Source organism: Sinocyclocheilus rhinocerous, unplaced genomic scaffold (assembly GCF_001515625.1).
Source record: "Sinocyclocheilus rhinocerous isolate Xijiao unplaced genomic scaffold, SAMN03320098_v1.1 scaffold82, whole genome shotgun sequence".
In the NCBI taxonomy this organism is placed as follows: Eukaryota; Metazoa; Chordata; class Actinopteri; order Cypriniformes; family Cyprinidae; genus Sinocyclocheilus; species Sinocyclocheilus rhinocerous.
In genome coordinates, this window is record NW_015644168.1 from 165,977 (window position 1) to 184,053 (window position 18,077).

The window sequence follows — 18,077 nt, forward strand, 5'->3', positions numbered from 1 at the left end:
AACTTGCTGATGAGTGTCTGCCATATGCAAGAAAGTAAAATCCAAGGTTGGATCCTCAGACACAACACATATAAAGTGTTCTCTGTTGTCTTTATTACCTGTTAAACTGAACCTGTCTTCCACTGTGCTTGTAGTTAAGGCCAATGATGATCAGCTTGGACCCATCCACCTATAACCCCACCCGGAACACCCATCACGCTCACTGCATTCTCACAAATCATAATCCGTTCCATTCTCTTCAATATATGCTCATTTAAGGGAAATTTGCCAATTATAAAATAAAAAACGGAGTGAAAGAAATGCATTGTTTTCCAAAAAAAAAAAAAAAAAAATCACCACAGCATCTCGATTCCTGAAAACAACCTTTCACACAATGTATGACAATAGTTACCAATGTCACCCTAGTATGGCTCAAATAACAAATTAAGGCTGTTAATTTGAACAGAAGTGTTGAAAGGTTTGAAAGGCACTAACATGGCTCCACTTCTTCTGTCTTGATATACCTGAGACTTAATGTTGAGTGGTTAGCACCAGGAAAGAGAAGCTTGAGAAAGACAGATTCCAGTTCAAACAAATAGGAAACAATCTGTTTATCACAGAAAAGCTGAGAGTGTGTTGGTTCTGCAGGATCTTCATTAGGCCATGATCAGATTTGCACAATGAGCACAGACTGTGCATTCACTCCAGTTTTCAAACACTGTCCAGGAAGGCGATGAGTCAGGGATTGGTCCTCCTCAGAACACCTCTGTGTAGCTAGCAAAAGGAAAGTCTCTGAAATCTTGTTAAGTCCTCCAATTGATTTCTCAGAGAACAGATGCAAACACAACATGAGATGATGTGCATAGGCCGGAGGAACATATGCAAAACACCCACAAAAATAAACAAAGACACACATCCACACACACTCAAAAAGGTAATGGCTAACAGATGGCAACCAGTATCCTTGATACTGACATACCCCTATCCATATGCGTACACACACACACACACACACACAGGTGATGGCATAATAACCATCGCAAACATTTGTCCTCCACTTTGTTCCACAGCCCTGAGCAGCTTTATGTTTAGCTTATGAAAATCAGTGTCTGCCTTTATAAATAGACATCCCAGTGTTGGTGAAAGTGTGTACACCCATCAGCGTTGGCCTCTCACAATGCATTGCTATGGTCCAGTCTGAGCCAAGGAGTTCAATTCCTGTCCTGTTCCTGCCCTTCTGGCTTTTCACCTCAAACAACCTTCTGCTTCTCCACAGAAGTTTTGAACTCATGCGGACACATTGACGTCTCGCAGGGCGATGGTCCCGTTGGCAGGGGGGTCTGTGGGCGACGAAGGGGCAGAGGGTGGTGATGTGAGTAGAGATGGAGCTGTGCTGGTGTTGAGGGCACTGCTTTGGAACAGTATCTGCTGAAGTGTCCTGCGTAGATTTGGGTGCAAACGAGCCTGAGTTTGATAAAATACCTCCACAGCAAAACACTTCATCACCCCTCCGCACAGATCCTCGTAAAGGGGCACTGTGTACATCCGTGAGGTCTGGAAAGGAAAAAGGAAGAGGAAAGTTAAGACAACCCATTGCTAAAACAGACCAGATGAAACATTTATTTTCTATAGGCCTACATAAAATGCCCCATTCTTAATTTAAAACAGATCTCAGTAAGGTCAAGTCAAAATGCCACAGTGAAAGTAGTAACAAAAGTCAAACTTCATGCACTACTCGCACTTTAATATAACTCTGACAAGCACCCTTTAAATATCTCTTTCATGTGACAAGATATACACCAGATAAAGTGTGTTTGAAGTGTCATGCAAAGAGGAATGCCTAAAGCACTGTAACCGTTTTTTTCTTAAATAGGTTTTCAAAATTACAAAAGACACAATGTTCAATAAAAAAGTTACATTATCTGTAATAATACAAATAAACCTTAACTGGCAAGTAACAATTTAACATTCATTTTCCTGGCATTAAACACATCTCATCTAATCAGAAGTTAGCGTTAGAACTAGTGGTCGACCGATATTGGTTTTTTGACAGCCAATGCCGATATTTTAGAGAGCAGGGTGGCCGATATATGGCCGATATAAGAATATTTTTTTTATTTTAATTATAATTTATAATTATTATTTTTATTTATTTTAATTAATGTTTAAGAAATTTGTACTAATTTGAAAATGAATTATATTAAAAATAAATGTGTAAAATAAAGATACTTATACTTTAGATGACAACTTCCTGATTCTGTAATCCGATTACAGTATTTTTCACAAATAAAGAAATATAAAAAAATATATAAATAAAAAGAAATTAAACACTGTAACCAACAGGGCACTCTGGGAATCTGGGAAGTTTGTGTGTATTGGGAATATATTTTTTCAACTAAATCCATGGTAACACTCATTTTACATGCAGCACACAGCAAAAATAACATGAATATGACAGTAGTCAAATGGATAAAGTGCAACATAATTTGAAATCACGAGTTTAAAGTTTGCCGATTGCGCATCTCCAGTGAAGCTAAACTCTCCTCCAGTCCGCATTCAATTCACACGGACCAACCGTTACACAGAGCACACACGATCATGCAGGAAACAAATGCACACTTCACAAGATCTCACAATTATTCGACTAAGTCTGTGGAATCAAATGTTTATTAGACATTTGTATAAATGATATAAATGCATATTTGCTGAACACTGACGGTAAACAAGATAGTATTATAATGTTTGCCTATCTGTTACTAATAATATAAAAGCAACAGTTATAATACTTTTTTTGTATACCTTTTAATTCATTTGTTCAACAGTTCTATCTGATTTTTAGACAGACTTCTTTCCATATTAGGCAGGACTGTTAAACGACGACAGCAAACAATGAAGAGGGAGAATGTGCGCGCTGTGTGCGCAGGCAAAATAAGTCTCAAACATATCGGCCAAACCGAAAAACCTATCGGCCGATGCCGATATTTGAAAAATGCCAAATATCAGCCGATATATCGGCCTTTGCGATATATCTGTCAACCACAAGTTAGAACTGTATGTTTTATATATCCACTTTGGAGGTTTATTTTATACATTTCAAATCGTTTGCCATATATGACAGGTTATGGTATCATCAGAATTCACTATGAAGAATTCATAAACTTATTACAGTCTCTTAGGATGAAATGCAACCATGCTTGACACAATACACTTTAGAATATGGTAATCAATACAACATGCTTTCGATGAAGCAAAAGAAACCAGCCAAACTGGTTGTGATTGAGCACATCTCTTTACAGCTCTGAAAAGAGACATGACGTCATAAACAGTCAATAGTCAAAGAGTAGCCGAGAGTGTTTATTAGAAACACTGGAATGTGGATGCCCTTTAAGGAAAACTCAGTTTATACTGAGTGGAGGGGTGAGGGAGAAATAGAGAGCGCCAGGCACTAACTCACTAAATTACACGCTTTTATAAACCAGACTGTCCATAGCTTAATAGTGTTTGTGCCCTCTAAACACAGGCAAAATAAGAGACTGATTTGCTTTAACTCATCTTCAGACCACACAAAAGGCTCTTACAATCAATATGGAGATGCTACATTAATGTATTATCAATTACAGCCCAAAAGGCACTTGATTCACAAAACTCACATGTTTATGCAAGAAGCTGCGAACTCGGGGCAGATCAGCATAAAAGCTGTTCCGCACTACAATCTGCAGCCATCGAATCTGGACTTCAGCGTTCATGCCGTCCAACACCGCAGAGTAGCAGCTTGACAAAAGACTCATCACCTCTGAAAGGCCAATCACATTTCGTATTACAAGAGAAGAGATGTCAAACATCAAAGCAATGGGAATACTAATGTCGACAAACTGCGAAATGGATTCTGAATACCTTGAGGCAGAGGTGAGCGGTCTAGAAGTCGGTCCAGGAAGAGGACGGTCTGAAAGGTGCTCCAGGAGGAGAGGTCAAATGTAGAGATCACTTGGGGGTCAGGGGCATCCACCCCCCAAAGATCACACAGGTGCTGAACAGGGCCTGTTAGAGCTCTACCCGCCGAGAGATCTGGTTCACATAACGGAGGACCACAGCCATTTAGCCATCGCTCAAATTCCAGACCTGAGCAAGAGGGGAAGGAAGAAGGAGGGGAAGAAGTGTCACATTTCTGTTTACTTAGCCTCCATCTCTTGCACTGCTAATGTTGCTCTGACCCCTCACTGGGCGTTATGACTAGCTCAACAGGGAAATTCCTAACTGAGGACAAATGGAGCACAGTGAGATGAGTAACTAAAAGTGTCTCTGTGTGTTAATCATCATCTCTGACAGCTGTCGAAACTCACCCTCTCGTTGAGCAACGCAGCTCTCCTTCAGCTCAGGGAAGAAGCCAAGGAAAAAGTCCAACAGATCCTGAGCGATTACACTGCTGAATCTGAACTTCTCAATGTAGGCCTACACAGTGCAGGGTGGAAAAATTCAGAAACTTCATGTGTGGACCATGCCATATATGTACAGTTGAGCATAAAAATTCACGCATGTGTGCGGTGAATGTCATGTTTCTCACCCTAAGAAAACTATCAAATCTCTTGATGTCGCCACACAGCTGTGAGAGGTAAGATACAAAGCAGAATCCTTTCTCATAGGTGAACAGATTCATTAGACTGCTGGGGTTTACACCTTCGGAGAAAGAGAAGGAAAATGGATAACATGGTACATTGACCCACGAGTCATAGGTCTGACACTTCACAAGTACTTTATAAATATTTAAGCACATTTCCCAGACAAGCTGAACTTTGCAAATGAGGATTTTCCTAGCTTCTGTCTTTCTGAAATCTGAGTAACAAGGAATTTTAGATGCATTTACCACAGAGCTATTTCAGGTGTACGGAAAAATCACTAAGTGCCAAACCCAAGGTCTCTTTCAGACTCATGCAAAAGCTGGTTCATATTGTTAAAAAGGTTGTACCTGGCTCAAATTTGGCCTGCAGCTTACTGACAGGATTGTTGTCTCCAAGAAGACGCATCTGTCTGTGAAGAGCATCTAGACGGAACACAGTCTCAAGACAAGTGAAGGCTTTTCCTGAATTAGAAAAATGAAAAGATAAATGTAAGGAGAGCATTGTGGGATATCAACAGGCCTCTGCACACTGCTGGGGCAAATGCAAACACTCCCATATCACTGGCATCATTCTACACAAGTATGAATCTTTGTGAAATGTATGCATAAACATTTGCAAAAGGCCTACATGGTGATGTTTCTATGTTTGGATATGTGTGAGGATATGACGTGTATACCATAGGCCTCTGTGGTAATGCGCCTCTGAGCATAAGTGGCCAGACCCTCACTGAGCCACATTTCTTCCCAGGTAGCATTGGTGACCGCATTGCCAAACCAGCCGTGAGCAATCTCATGGATGACATCAATCAGCAGAAACTCTTGACTCTCCAGTATGGAGGAAATTATGAAAGTAAGACAGGGATTCTCCATGGCAACGATGGGGAATGAAGGAGGAAGGAACACTATGTCGTACCTGTAAAGGGAGAGACGGGCTAATGCCTGATTATGAGGCTTGATGTGAACAAGATTGATATGAATGGAAAGTACGGAACTGACCTCCCCCATACATAAGGCCCAAAAAGGCCCTCTGCCACATTAAGCCAGCGCTCCACATTGCCGCCCAGTTTACTGACCGCACACGTCAGGATGCAAGGCTCTGCCCACACACGACTCCTAAAAGCAGATTGTGGCTGAGGTAAAGCACTAAACACTAATGAAGACAATGCATATATCTTACAACAATGAGCCTGAGATAATTGGCACATAAGCCTGCTTAAAAAGCCAGCATTTCCAGGCTAGTTATGCTAGATAGTACTGGTTTGGTTTTGATATGCTGATGAACCAGCATAGCCATGCTTTGTGCAAGCAAAACTTAGCTGGTCAACCAGCATGGTTTTTCTGAGAATCTTGTTGACCAAAGTAGCACATTCATGCTGATAAAGATAGGCAACTGATGTGGTCTTGACAACTGTGGTTAAGCAGCCTATTTTAGACAAACCAGCACACTAGCATTCTATACTGAGCACCAGTATATCACTGTTTAAAACAACATATGCTGGTATCAAACTATTCTGTTGTTTTCAGCAGGGATACTCAATCCTTATTTACCTGGGCCCAATGTCTGCATGCTGTAGGTCTCCTGCCACCAGGGCAACCAAGTAGGTTGGGACAGGGTACTCCATGGTGAACTGGAAAACCCTGTCCTGTTTAGAGTATGCACTTCTTGAGGCACTCATCAACACTGTAACACCTTCTGGTACCTGTAACGCAGTAAACATGATCAATAACCAGAAAACAACACTGAATTCCCACAAAGATGTTTTGGTGGATCTGAGCAGCTTAGACTTACCCTGACAGTGGCAGAGTAGGTGCTTTTGACGGCTGGCGTGTCAAAACAGGGAAAAAATGACCGGTTGCAGACCGAGTGACCCTGAGTGAAGACCAACGGTCGGGTTTGTCCGCATGTCAGCTCGGCATCCAGCCACCAAATCTGATGAAGGAACCAGGGAACAGTAAGGTGCGGGAGTACCTTTGGCAAATAAATGTTCTAGAAAATAGCTCCGAGCATGCAAATGATTCAATACAGATTTACGATTTAAGGTTGCATGGTTATTAGATAGGCAATAAAGCACTGTAATTTCTTTATTTCATACAGGTGAAGCACTTGTGAATCCAAACGTCAAGTCAAGTTCTTGATGAAGTTGCAGAAACAACAGACAACTACCCATATAGAGGTGAGCAGCTAAAATGCCTGTTTTGTGTGTATATTACGCCCCTAAAATAGCACAGTGTAAGCAGGGCACAGCAATAAGAATGATCTTATAGCCTGGGGCCAGTTTTGGACCAGCTTACAGAGCTGTCACTGATATGTAATGTTTTTATGCATTGCAAACTCATATATTTGGCTCTCTGTGATGCGTGTTGTTTAATTTGTTATGAATTCTGCTGATGTCAAGTGTTTGCCAAGGTAATGTTATCTAGTTGGCCATTATAGATGAGGTTTTGATCGAAATTGTGATAATGAATTGTTTCGGAAGCATCAGTGAGAATGATGTTTTGCTTTGCTGGGTTGAAAAAGACTTCCAAGAAACACAGTTGTCATGCTGATATAGCTGTATAGTTTCAAATTATTATTATTTTTGTAATGAAGAAAACTAATGAAAAATGTAATTTCTGACACATAACGCTACTAAACACTACAGCAGTCAAAGGAGCATATAAGGTACATTCAAAATGAAACCCCTTTGTGCAAGTGGGCAATGACATGTACAGGTCACAGTGTAAATAACACTAAACAGGGTTGTTTTCGTAATCAACTTGTATATCTAGCCATCTGTAATTGAAACCTGTTTAACACAGCCCACCTTCCAGTAATTACCTCGTGCACTCATAATCATGACCTGGATAACTCTAGTTATCTACTTACGAGGACATGTCACTACGCTGAGGTCATTCTTAGTATAGCTCAGGCGCTCCAGTACATTCACTGTTTTCTATCCTCGCGTGTATCTAATAAATAAATGGGGTGATCCCACAAGCATGTTTACAATCCCGCGTCCCACAGGACCCCTTTAATCTCGCGTAAAAGCGAACGTGGCAGAGCTGGTTATCAACATTAAGGCTCCGCTGCTGGGATATTTTTTAGTGGATATTGACTCTGTGTACAATAGTCCTGTGCAACAAAGTTATTATTAGCGTGTATCAGAGGCAGTTCGTCGGCTGTCACCGCGTTGACCTTACCGCAGGGCCGTCTGTGGTAGTGTAGCGGATGGTGACACGGAAAGCCCGGTGCGGCCGGACCACCGCGGCCGGGAGGCTGATGTTCAGAGAGGATCCGTAATCGGTGAACGGTTCTATTCGGTAGGTGAGCGACAAAAACACGTCGGGAGCACCGGACGCGCCGGGCACCTTGCAGTCCACGGAATGAATTAATAACGAAGGATGCGTGTCTAGAATGAGCGACTGGACGCCGGGCTGGACGGGCGTGAGCTCCAGAACCTGCCATCCCGTCATCCTCTTGACAGCGAAGTTCAGGTGGAGGTCCAGGTGGAAATGTCGGAGTTTAAAGCTGTGGAAGTTGGACGCCGACGCGACGTCCACCAGGCGACAGTGCGCCAGACTCCGGCCGCCCTCGCAGGACTTATTACCGGGAACGGTCAGCACTTTCCTACAGCAACACAGCGTCGGCCGCTGCAGCTCGGCCATCGTAAAGTTTGGCGAAGAAATACACGATAACGTGACGACAGCGTCAAACTTTAAAAGCGGCGATCGCGCGCGGCGGTCTTCGGAGTCGAGCTCGGCGGAAGAGAGATGAACGAGCGATCGAGTTAGTTACATTGTTGCTGGAGTTAAAGGGGCGGTCGAGGCTGGACACTCAGCGGAGGAGGAAACCGAATTAAAGTAATGGTAATAAAACGACCAGGAAGGCAGTAAAAGGCATTAAAACAAAACACAAGTCTACGTAAAATCCATTAGAGCCGTAGACACGACTGACTTCAGCCCTCCGACCTCCATCTAAAGCAGACGTGTGGATGTCCCAATCCGTTCCGAGATCCCTACGGAGAGATCGGTAAAAACTACCGGCAGAAGAAACAACGCATAGTGAAAACCCCGATGAGCAGAAACGATCTGAGCTAAGTGACTCCCTTAGAAAACAGGAAGTAAAAACGGGAGGAAATCACTTCGAGACGGGAAAGTTTTCGAGCTGCAGGGGGGCGCTGCGGAGCTCGCAGCACATTTCACGATCAACCGCAAAAACACTGTCCAACAGTGGACAAGCATTATGAAAACCAGGTAAAAAAAAAAGTACGCTTCCATAGTGTACTTAAAGTGCTCTATTTTCGCGCACTAATTTTGTGCTTCATGTAGGCTACTTCTTAAGATAAACTTAAAGGGATAGTTCACCCAAAAATTAAAATTTGATGTTTATCTGCTTACCCCCAGGGCATCCAAGATGTAGGTGACTTTGTTTCTTCAGTAGAACACAAAAGAAGATTTTTAACTCCAGCCGTTGCAGTCTATCAGTCGTATAATGCATGGCAATGGTAACAAAATCTATGAGAGTAAAAAAAACATGCACAGACAAATCCAAATTAAACCCTGCGGCTCGTGACGACACATTGATGTCCTAAGACACGAAACGATCGGTTTGTGCGAGAAACCGAACAGTATTTATATCATATTTTACCTCTAATACACCACTATGTCCAACTGCTTTGAGCGCGCGCACGGTATCCGGTGCGTGAGGTGTGTACGCACTCTGGCGTTGTTTACGTTAATGGGTGTGTTGATAACCAGCCGAAGAGCAATCAACCATAACTTCAGGCGAGCAGGCTCAGAAGTTGGGAATACGTGGAAAAAGTCACCACTCCCGAATGAGTTCGCGCGAGTAAGTGTACTCAACTGTGCTATTTTGGGACATATGAACTAAAATGTGCTTTAAACATACTATCTCTGTATTAAAAAAAATTTATTTAGTCACCACTTGTACACTTGAGTGTACTAAGTGGTAACTAAATACATTTTTAAATAGAGATAGTATGTTAAAAGCACATTTTAATTAATATTCATGATGTCCCGAAATAGCACAGTTGAGTACACTTAGTTTATCTTAAGAAGTACTAAAGAATCATTTTTAGTATGTTAAGTACAAAATTAGTGCGCGAAAATAGAGCACTTTAAGTACATTATGGAAGTGTACTTTTTTAATTCTGGGAACAACAGGACTGGGTCATATTTGTTATGGATTACAATGTAGTTTATATAAAGTGCCCACGTTACTATTGGTAATAGACTCATTAATGTCACATCCGATGGTGTTGCCTGCCTGGGATTAAAAGGACTGGACTAGTCATGCACCCATATTAAAATTGTGGCTGTTACTAATAAAACACTTATAAATGGCTACTATTTTCTGCAAATAAGTTAAATAAAATACTAAAATCAGCCATTTAAGATGCTTACATCATTACAGTATTAAAAGTAGATTCATTTGTATTCAAGAGATTTGCTAAAGATAAGAGACTGTTATTAAAATATTTATGTTTTTAATGATTAACTTTAAGGGAGCATCAGATGAGGCAAATGTATTGTAAATGTAAAACTGGTGAAACAAGCATGCACAATTACATCTCCAATATCAACAACCTACTGTATAAATGACAAAAATCTGTAATATCATTTAAAATGGTGCCAGTACAATGTTTCTAAACAGCACAGAGGCAGCACTGAATAAGATATTTACTTAAAGAGATAGTTCACCCAAAAATGAACATTTTCATTATTTACTCAAGTTGTTCCAACCTTATACGAGGTTCTTTCTTCTGCTGAACACAAAATATATTTTAAAGAATCTAACCAAACAGTTGATGGACCCCATTGACTTCCATAGTGTGGAAAGGACCCCAGTAACTGCTTGACTGTTCTTCAAAATGTCTTCTTTTATGTTCAAAAGAAGAAATAAACTCATACAGGTATGGAACAACTTTTTACATTTTTGGGTGAACTGTCCCTTTAAATACTGATTCAGACAAAATGTTGGTTTTAGAGCTGCATTTGATAGTGTCGATGACAGTGTACTCATTAACAGACTGAAAATGTGGGTAGGACTCTCTGAGACAGTTGTTTAGATGGTTCAGGTCATATTTAGCAGGCAGGGCAACTTTGTGAACATTTACGAATCTAACTGGGCTGCCATGACACATGGACTATTCAATGAACTGAACTACTCAATTTGTATATGCTCCCATAGGCCATATAATTGAGAACAGCAATATTGCTTATCACACCCAGATCTACCTTGATCTATTTCCAAGTGACATAGTCTACCTGTGCCAGGGCATAAATAAAATTTACAGCTGGCTATTCCAAGTTGAATTAACTAAAGACAAAGGAGCTGTGATTATATTTGGCAATAAAGATGAAATATCAAAGGTGAGTGCATACCTTGACTTCAAAAACTAAAAATGAAGTCAGGAACCTTGGTATCATTCTGGAATATTATTTCAAAAACCATATAAAAGCACTAACTAAATCAGCCGATTACCATCTAAAACAGTACAAATCAGATCCTTTGTGCACAAATAAGACCTCATGCATTCATGAGCAGCAGGGCAGATTACTGCAATAGATTTCTTGCTGGCCTTCCCTGGAGGACTATTAGACAGTTGCTGGCTCCTGAGCAAAACCAAAAAAACTGAGCTTATTACCAGTCATTAGGTCATTATATTGGCTTCCCGTTCCATTTCAGAATACTTCGAACTGTATGGAATCCCCATAATGGCCTTGTACCAAAATCCCTTGCTGATATGCTGGTGAGAATGCATTTAGATGCCACCTGGAAAAAGCTTCTAAAAGTTATCAGGGGTGTCCCGAATTTTGCTACTTTTATTTCTTTTGAACCTTTTTATGACTACTATTTTTTTTATTATTATTATTTTTATGTAAAGAACTTTGAATTACCATTGACATGTGGTATATAAATAAACTTGCCTACAGCTTTCAGAATGGATGATTCATGAACAATTACCTTTAACAGGACACATAAAGAACAGTTTACCTGAAATTAAAATTCTGTCATTTATTTACCATCGTAAAGCTTGGAACATAAACGAGCCATCTAGCAAAACGTCTAGTTTGCTCTTTTCATTACAAGAAAAGAGGGAAAGAATACCAGTGGTTCTCAAGCTCCACTGACAGATGAGTACATCATAAGTTCACACAATTCCGCATTCTGAACATTTGGCTAAATAATCTCTTTTGTTTCTCTTTCTTTTAAAGGGGTCATATGATGCGATTTCAAGTTTTCCTTTCTCTTTGGAGTGTTACAAGCTCTTGGTGCATAAAGAAGATCTGTAAAGTAGCAAAGACTAAAGTCTCAAATCCAAAGAGATATTCTTTATAAAAGTTAAGAGTCAGCCACACCTACCTAAAACGGCTCGTTCTAACACGCCCCCAAATATCTACGTCACGATGTGGGAAGATTTGCATAACGCCGCCCAAATGTTCACGCAAAGAAAGAAGGCGTAACTTTTATTCTCGCTGTAGTATTGTTGTTGCTGCCGCTGCCATGTCGTGAGGGCGCTGTGTGTTTCGTTGTGAAAGCGAAACCAGTTTGTTTGGTCTTCCAAAAGAGGACGATATCTGCTTCGTCATGCCTGGAGCTGATCCGTGCTGGTTGCTGAGGAAATCGCGCTGTCGATCGCCGGATCGGCTTTCACCGTGGACGAAGCGGAGTCCAGCCCGGGGTCGTCACATGTGGTTGCCACAAGCCCTCCGGACATTCCTTCGTCGAATCTGCTGGCCACGCCGTTCTCAAGCCCGCCGCCGCTCACTCTATATTTAAAGAGTTTTTATTTTTTATATTTTTTATATTTAAAGCGAGTTTTTTGGGCAGTGTAGAGTAGCGCTTGTTGTTTGTCATTTCTCCGATCACAAATGCAGACATGGTTTTATGTTTACGAGGCGCGATGATTTCCGTCTCACGCTTGAGGTATTCGGCCAATCACAATGCACTGGATAGCTGGCCAATCAGAGCACACCTTGCTTTTCAGACCGATGAGCTTTGTAAAAATCGACGCGTTTCAGAAAGGCGGGGCATAGAGGAGAAACAATAATGTACAGTATGTGGAAAATAATGTTTTTTTTTTACCTTAAACCGCATAAACACATTGCACTACACCAAATACACGAAATAATGTTCTATTTAGCAACATCATATGACCCCTTTAAGCGATATGATGGTGATTAGCTGAATTAATTTTTTAGGTTTGGATGAACTATTCCTTTAGGTATCATGCTCGAGGGACAATCATTACAATAGTTACTGAATCACATCATGTACGGTGTCTGGAACTATCCCATTGACCCCAGGTTTCTCCAGAGGGGCTGTTCTTGGGATAAGTGTCAGCTAAATGAGCTAAATGAATGACCACAGTAATGTTATATATTGCAGTAAACTCTTGTTGCAGTTGGTTGGCACACATAGTCTGTAGGGGAAAGAGCCATCCTGCATAAGCATATGATAATGTATTGGCTACTCAGGTCCATTTACAAGTGTGCTGTTGTAATCTCTGAAAGTGCTGGTTTCCCTTGTCATCCTGGACACCGTCCTGCTTTCTTTCATTGGGCAGATGTGTTTGTGGACTGGACGTAGTTTAGAGTTTATGTACTTTCTCCCAAAGTAATTATATTTCTCATCAACAGAAAGAATGAATGGAATATCTACTATACACTCAAGTATATCACTTTTCTTTGGGTCTTTGTCTCCCTCAGAAATGGTAATGTTCTTTTCTTAGCATTGCCATAAATGTGCCATCTAAGGCGAACAGAAGTAAAAATAAATTGGAAGTAATTATTACGAGGAAATGGCACAATAACATGATGCATAACAGAATTGAATCTGTGAAAAGGCACATTAATTATAATTTTGCTTCAGTGTATAATGACTAAAATGAATGTCTCATCTTCTTCTATAAGCATTTCACTCTGGTATCACATTTTTATTACAGTTAATCCTTAATCCTCTCTCAGTAATCCAGAAGCGGAGACACCGAAAGGGTAAACCTAAAATAAATTTATTGAGACAGCGGAGAGACTGTACACTCTCCTACTCTCCTTCCACCCTTTTCACAAGGCAATTAAGAAATCATGCTAAGGCTATGGAAAAAAAAAATGGAAATGACAAGACATTTTTGCAGGGTCTGATGAGGGGAAATCAGATTCCCCTTCATGCAGACCACAAACGACCATCACAACCTGATTCAGAAAGTCCATTCAGAGCGATCTCTTTGTACCAGAGATGTGATAGACAACGTAACACACACACACACAAAAAAACAAAAGGCCCGTTCTAGCAAATTTGGCCTGCTAAGATTATGCTCGACGAGCGTCTCTTTTGGGACAAAGTCAAAACAATGTCTGTGACCTCCTACAGAGGTGAATACAAAGTGCAAAAACAAGCCAAAATGAGAAATGCTTTCATACGTAAAAGAGCAACAAAAAACATACCACGTAAGAGGAAAAATAAAAAGGAACTGGCAAAAATGTTAACAGTGGAAATAGGCTAAAAATATACAAAGGCCTCTTAGCTAAATAAGACCGAATCCTTGGTGTGCTGAACAAGGAGACAGTAAATAAGCAGCACTGTTTCTCTTAAAGAGTCCCACTTACTCAGTGCTTGTACAACATCCTGTGGACAACGTCACCTGTGCCAAAGTTTAGGGTTCAAGTCACAAGACAACATTTACACATGTACTGAAGACTGTCAAGTTGTCAAAAATATTAAACTGTAATGAAAGATGATCCATCTGAATGTATGTATATTACATACTGTACATAGACCAGCAGAATCAATACAAAAGGACTCTGCAACCACCTTGTAAATATATATACTCATATAAACAGAGATATTGTACTCTGTAAAACATACCAGTTTGCATGAATTGAACTACATGGAAACTGATTCCCCCACTTCGTTATGTAAATATCATTACAGTATCAGTGTTTCCTGACCTAACCATTTAAGCTCACAAGTAGTACATCTTAACAGGCATGCCCCTAATGACAGCCCATGAGTTTCATGGAAATACTATACTCTCCCTCCCCAGGTCCCTATAGGTTTGCAGGAGGGAGGAACATTGAAGCAGCAATGACTGGAATATTAATGGAGAATGTTCCCTTCGGTCCTCGGGAGTGAAACCTTGGCTCGGACATCCTTTAGCCTCTTACAGAGATTTTGTTCTCCACCGCTGCCAGCATCGCACAGAAGCGTGAGTTCTCATTCGCCAAGAGCTTGGACGGCTCGTCAAATTCCACCACCTGGGTCAAACAGAAAAAGACTGTGAGTCAGTAAATAGAAGAACCACAGGGAAAAAAAAAAGGCTTCTTTCATCAAATACGTTTGAAGGAACCGTGGAGCATTGGATTACATCCCACCAGGGTCGGAAAATAATTAAGGGGGGCTTGGGGCAAAAATGCCACCAAAGTGAACAAAAATGACATCCAAATTCAAGATAAGTAGGAGAAAACTGCCCCTGCACAAGTAAACTAAATCTGTTATGTCTGCTCACATTGCATCATATCTTCTGTTCATTTTTTGCAGCATTGAGCATTATAACCAATCACACACATTTCTAATGAGCTTAAGAATCCAATGGCCAATCAGAGGTAGCCTATTTAAATTAGTCACCGCTAAAAATGCTGGCGTTTTGTTCACTGCAGGCAGTCTGAAGTGTTCTCTCATCATAAACAAGAAAGTGCCGGTATTTCGAAGCGTAGACCGTGTCAGTGATTGTATCTGGGGGTTTTATGAGTGCAGAACTTGCCCTACGTAGACTGAAGTCATGGACCGCTTCAGTGATGGGGAACAACTTTGCTCGCTTTCTGTGTATAACTTATTCCCGTTCGTTTTTCATGCTACCAAAATAACCAATTTGAACTCTTTGACTTCGAATGCTTAAAAAGCAATAGACAAATTCATAAACAATTCTTTTTTGTCTTAGCTTGTTTCCTCAAACACAAAAACTTTTTTTTCATGAATTCTGTTAATCAACATTAAAGATACAAAAGGAGCATTTCAAAACAATAATGATTTGTCATAGTATTATAGCTCTACTCTGTAACGAGTTCCTGTTTTATTGATATATTAAAGGGTTAGTTTACCCAAAAATGAAAATTCTGTCATTAATTACTCACCCTCGTGTTGTTCGAAACCCGTAAGACCTTCGTTCATCTTCGGAACACAATTTAAGATATTTTTGATGAAATCTGAGGGCTCTCTGACCCTCCCATAGACAGCAAGGTAACTACCACGTTCAAGGTCCAGAAAAATACCAAGATGATCGACAAAGTAGTCCGTGTGACATCAGTGGTTCAACTGTAAAGTTACCAAGCTACGAGAATACTTTTTTGCACAAAGAAAACAAAAATAACGACTTTATTCCACATTTTCGTCTCTACTGCGTCACTTGTGGACGCGCGTTCACGACAGTATCATGACGCAAGCGAGCGATTAAGTCGTTATTTTTGTTTTCTTTGCGCAAAAAAGTATTCTTGTAGCTTCGTGACTTTACGGTTTGGAACAACACGAGAGTGAGTAATTAATGACAGAATTTTTGGGTGAACTAACCCTTTAAATGTAGGCTATTTACATTATGCAGCTATAGTGTAAATACCTATCAATGCTATGTCAGATGCAGCTTCTGTTCCAGCGTAAAGATGGCTTTTGGTGATGCTGATAAAACTTGATTGGTCTATAGCATTCTGATTGATTGATTAATTGGTTAAATTTAAGTATTTGATGTAGAGTAAGTATTTGACATTTAATACAGGTAATTATAAAGACTGCCCCTACAATGATAAATATAATACAAATATTGCCCCCTAATGGAAAGGTTTTTTATCCAAACTAGTCATTAGACCGCTACACCATACCTGGCCCTGATTGAGCACCATGATACGGTCACAGCTGAGCACCGTGTGCAATCGGTGTGCAATGGTCAGCGTGGTGCAGTCCTGGAACGCATTACGAATCGTCTCCTGAATCAGACAGTCAGTCTCTGTGTCCATAGCCGCTGTGGCCTCGTCCAGAATCAAGATCTAAAAATCAGGAGGAAACAAATCGGATGACCCGGTTAAATGAGGCCAAGTCTGTTCTGCATTATCAGCTAATTCCAGTCAGCTTTCTCTAATGGACAAGACCAAAGTCAGGCTGTTAACTCACCTTGCACTGTCTCAGAAGAACTCGGGCCACACAGAGCAGCTGCCGCTCACCCACGGAGAAATTCTCCCCGTTTTCCACCACCTCGGACTCCAGCTTTAAAGGCAGCTGAGACACCTGAACAACAGAGAGGAGATGTCAAGACATCAATCACAAAGATTCAAAGCTGTGGGAAAACTGAAAGAAACGGTGATAAGATGAAGGGAAGAGCAACAAGAAGTCACTGAGATTTCACACGTGCCCTTAGGTGTGACCGACAAACTGAGAAGCTGCTACGTGACCGTGGGCAACCAGAAACTACTTCACCTGTAAACGTTATACATTGTGTATCACTTTTGAAAGGTTTTCTTTAGCTTACACATTCTTTCATGTGTGTCCTCTCCAGGGCATCCCAGATTTGCTCCTCTGAATACAGGTTAAAAGGATCCAAGTTGGATCTGTTTGAAAAGAATACAAAACAGAATGCAGATGCATGAAGAAAACTGACAGATAAATACATTCATATGAAGCTGGATTAAGACAGTTTATACAATATAGATTGTTTCAAAACAGCTTCCAATTACTAAAACAAGATTATTACAGTATTGTTTTTTTAAATTCATCAATTATAAAACTAAACTGACTTCTGTAGACCTACTTTACAGCTCAAAATTAATGATGTCATTATTCAGCTCAAGTCAATTCAGTTCAATAACAGTGTCAGTGTTGCAAAGTTAGTGTCATGATCCAGCTTAATTCAGTTTAGATTTTGTTCTTAATGCATGTGAAGCGGCAAGCTATAACATTTCCCTCCCAGTGCACTGCGCACAGGTCAAGTATTGTAATGCGGCGCTTACAGTGCAAGCAATTTCAACTTCAACCCCATTTGCTGCTGACATATTACATTTTTTTTTGTTTGTTTGTTTTCATTTGCTTTTCAAACTTGCAGTTTTGGCAAATCGTCCTTCTGGAACATTTTTCATGTGAAAGGTGACGCATGAAGCCCAAACATGATACAGATAAACCAAAAATTATTCAGACACTTCTTTTGCTTAAAGAAACACTCCACTATTTTTGAAAATAGGCTCCAACTCCCCTAGAGTTAAACAGTTGAGTTTTACCGTTTTCGAATCCATTCAGCCGATCTCCGGGTCTGGCGGTAGCACTTTTAGCTGTAGCTTAGCATAGATCATTGAATCTGATTAGACCGTTAGCATCTCGCTCAAAAATGACCAAAGAGTTTCTAGAGTTTCAAGAGTTTTCTTAGTACACGATGTAACTACAGAAGAGTCAAGTTTTAAATAGGAAAAATATAGAAACTCTTTGGTCATTTTTGAGCGAGATGCT

General features: G+C 40.5%; 2 protein-coding genes across 2 annotated transcripts in view; both read right to left on the reverse strand.

The window, feature by feature from the left end:
• Window positions 1–315: 315 nt before the first annotated feature.
• On the reverse strand, window positions 316–8,781 carry LOC107758061 (arginyl aminopeptidase-like 1). Its single transcript, XM_016575703.1, has 11 exons — window positions 7,775–8,781; window positions 6,384–6,524; window positions 6,143–6,294; window positions 5,591–5,707; window positions 5,272–5,507; window positions 4,943–5,056; window positions 4,541–4,653; window positions 4,320–4,428; window positions 3,874–4,098; window positions 3,630–3,772; window positions 316–1,533 (listed from the first exon to the last, which is right to left on the reverse strand). Exons 1-11 carry the CDS (start codon window positions 8,237–8,239, stop codon window positions 1,267–1,269), a joined length of 2,082 nt encoding a protein of 693 aa, XP_016431189.1. The 5' UTR covers window positions 8,240–8,781; the 3' UTR covers window positions 316–1,266.
• A 4,806-nt stretch (window positions 8,782–13,587) lies between these two features.
• abcc5 (ATP-binding cassette, sub-family C (CFTR/MRP), member 5) overlaps window positions 13,588–18,077 on the reverse strand; it is a 50,450-nt gene continuing 45,960 nt past the window's right edge. The window contains 4 exon segments of the mRNA XM_016575705.1: window positions 13,588–14,851; window positions 16,466–16,630; window positions 16,755–16,868; window positions 17,110–17,188. Of these exon segments, the coding sequence (XP_016431191.1) occupies window positions 14,750–14,851; window positions 16,466–16,630; window positions 16,755–16,868; window positions 17,110–17,188 (460 nt within the window). The 3' untranslated portion in view covers window positions 13,588–14,749.

Coding starts and splice junctions, on each gene's coding strand:
- LOC107758061 (XM_016575703.1), bottom strand. CDS start 8,239: ATGGCCGAGCTGCAGCGGCCGACGCTGTGTTGCTGTAGGAAAGTGCTG. Junction 6,295..6,383: donor CCTACTCTGCCACTGTCAGG/GTAAGTCTAAGC, acceptor ACTGCGTTACAG/GTACCAGAAGGTGTTACAGT. Junction 5,508..5,590: donor GGGCCTTATGTATGGGGGAG/GTCAGTTCCGTA, acceptor CTCCCTTTACAG/GTACGACATAGTGTTCCTTC.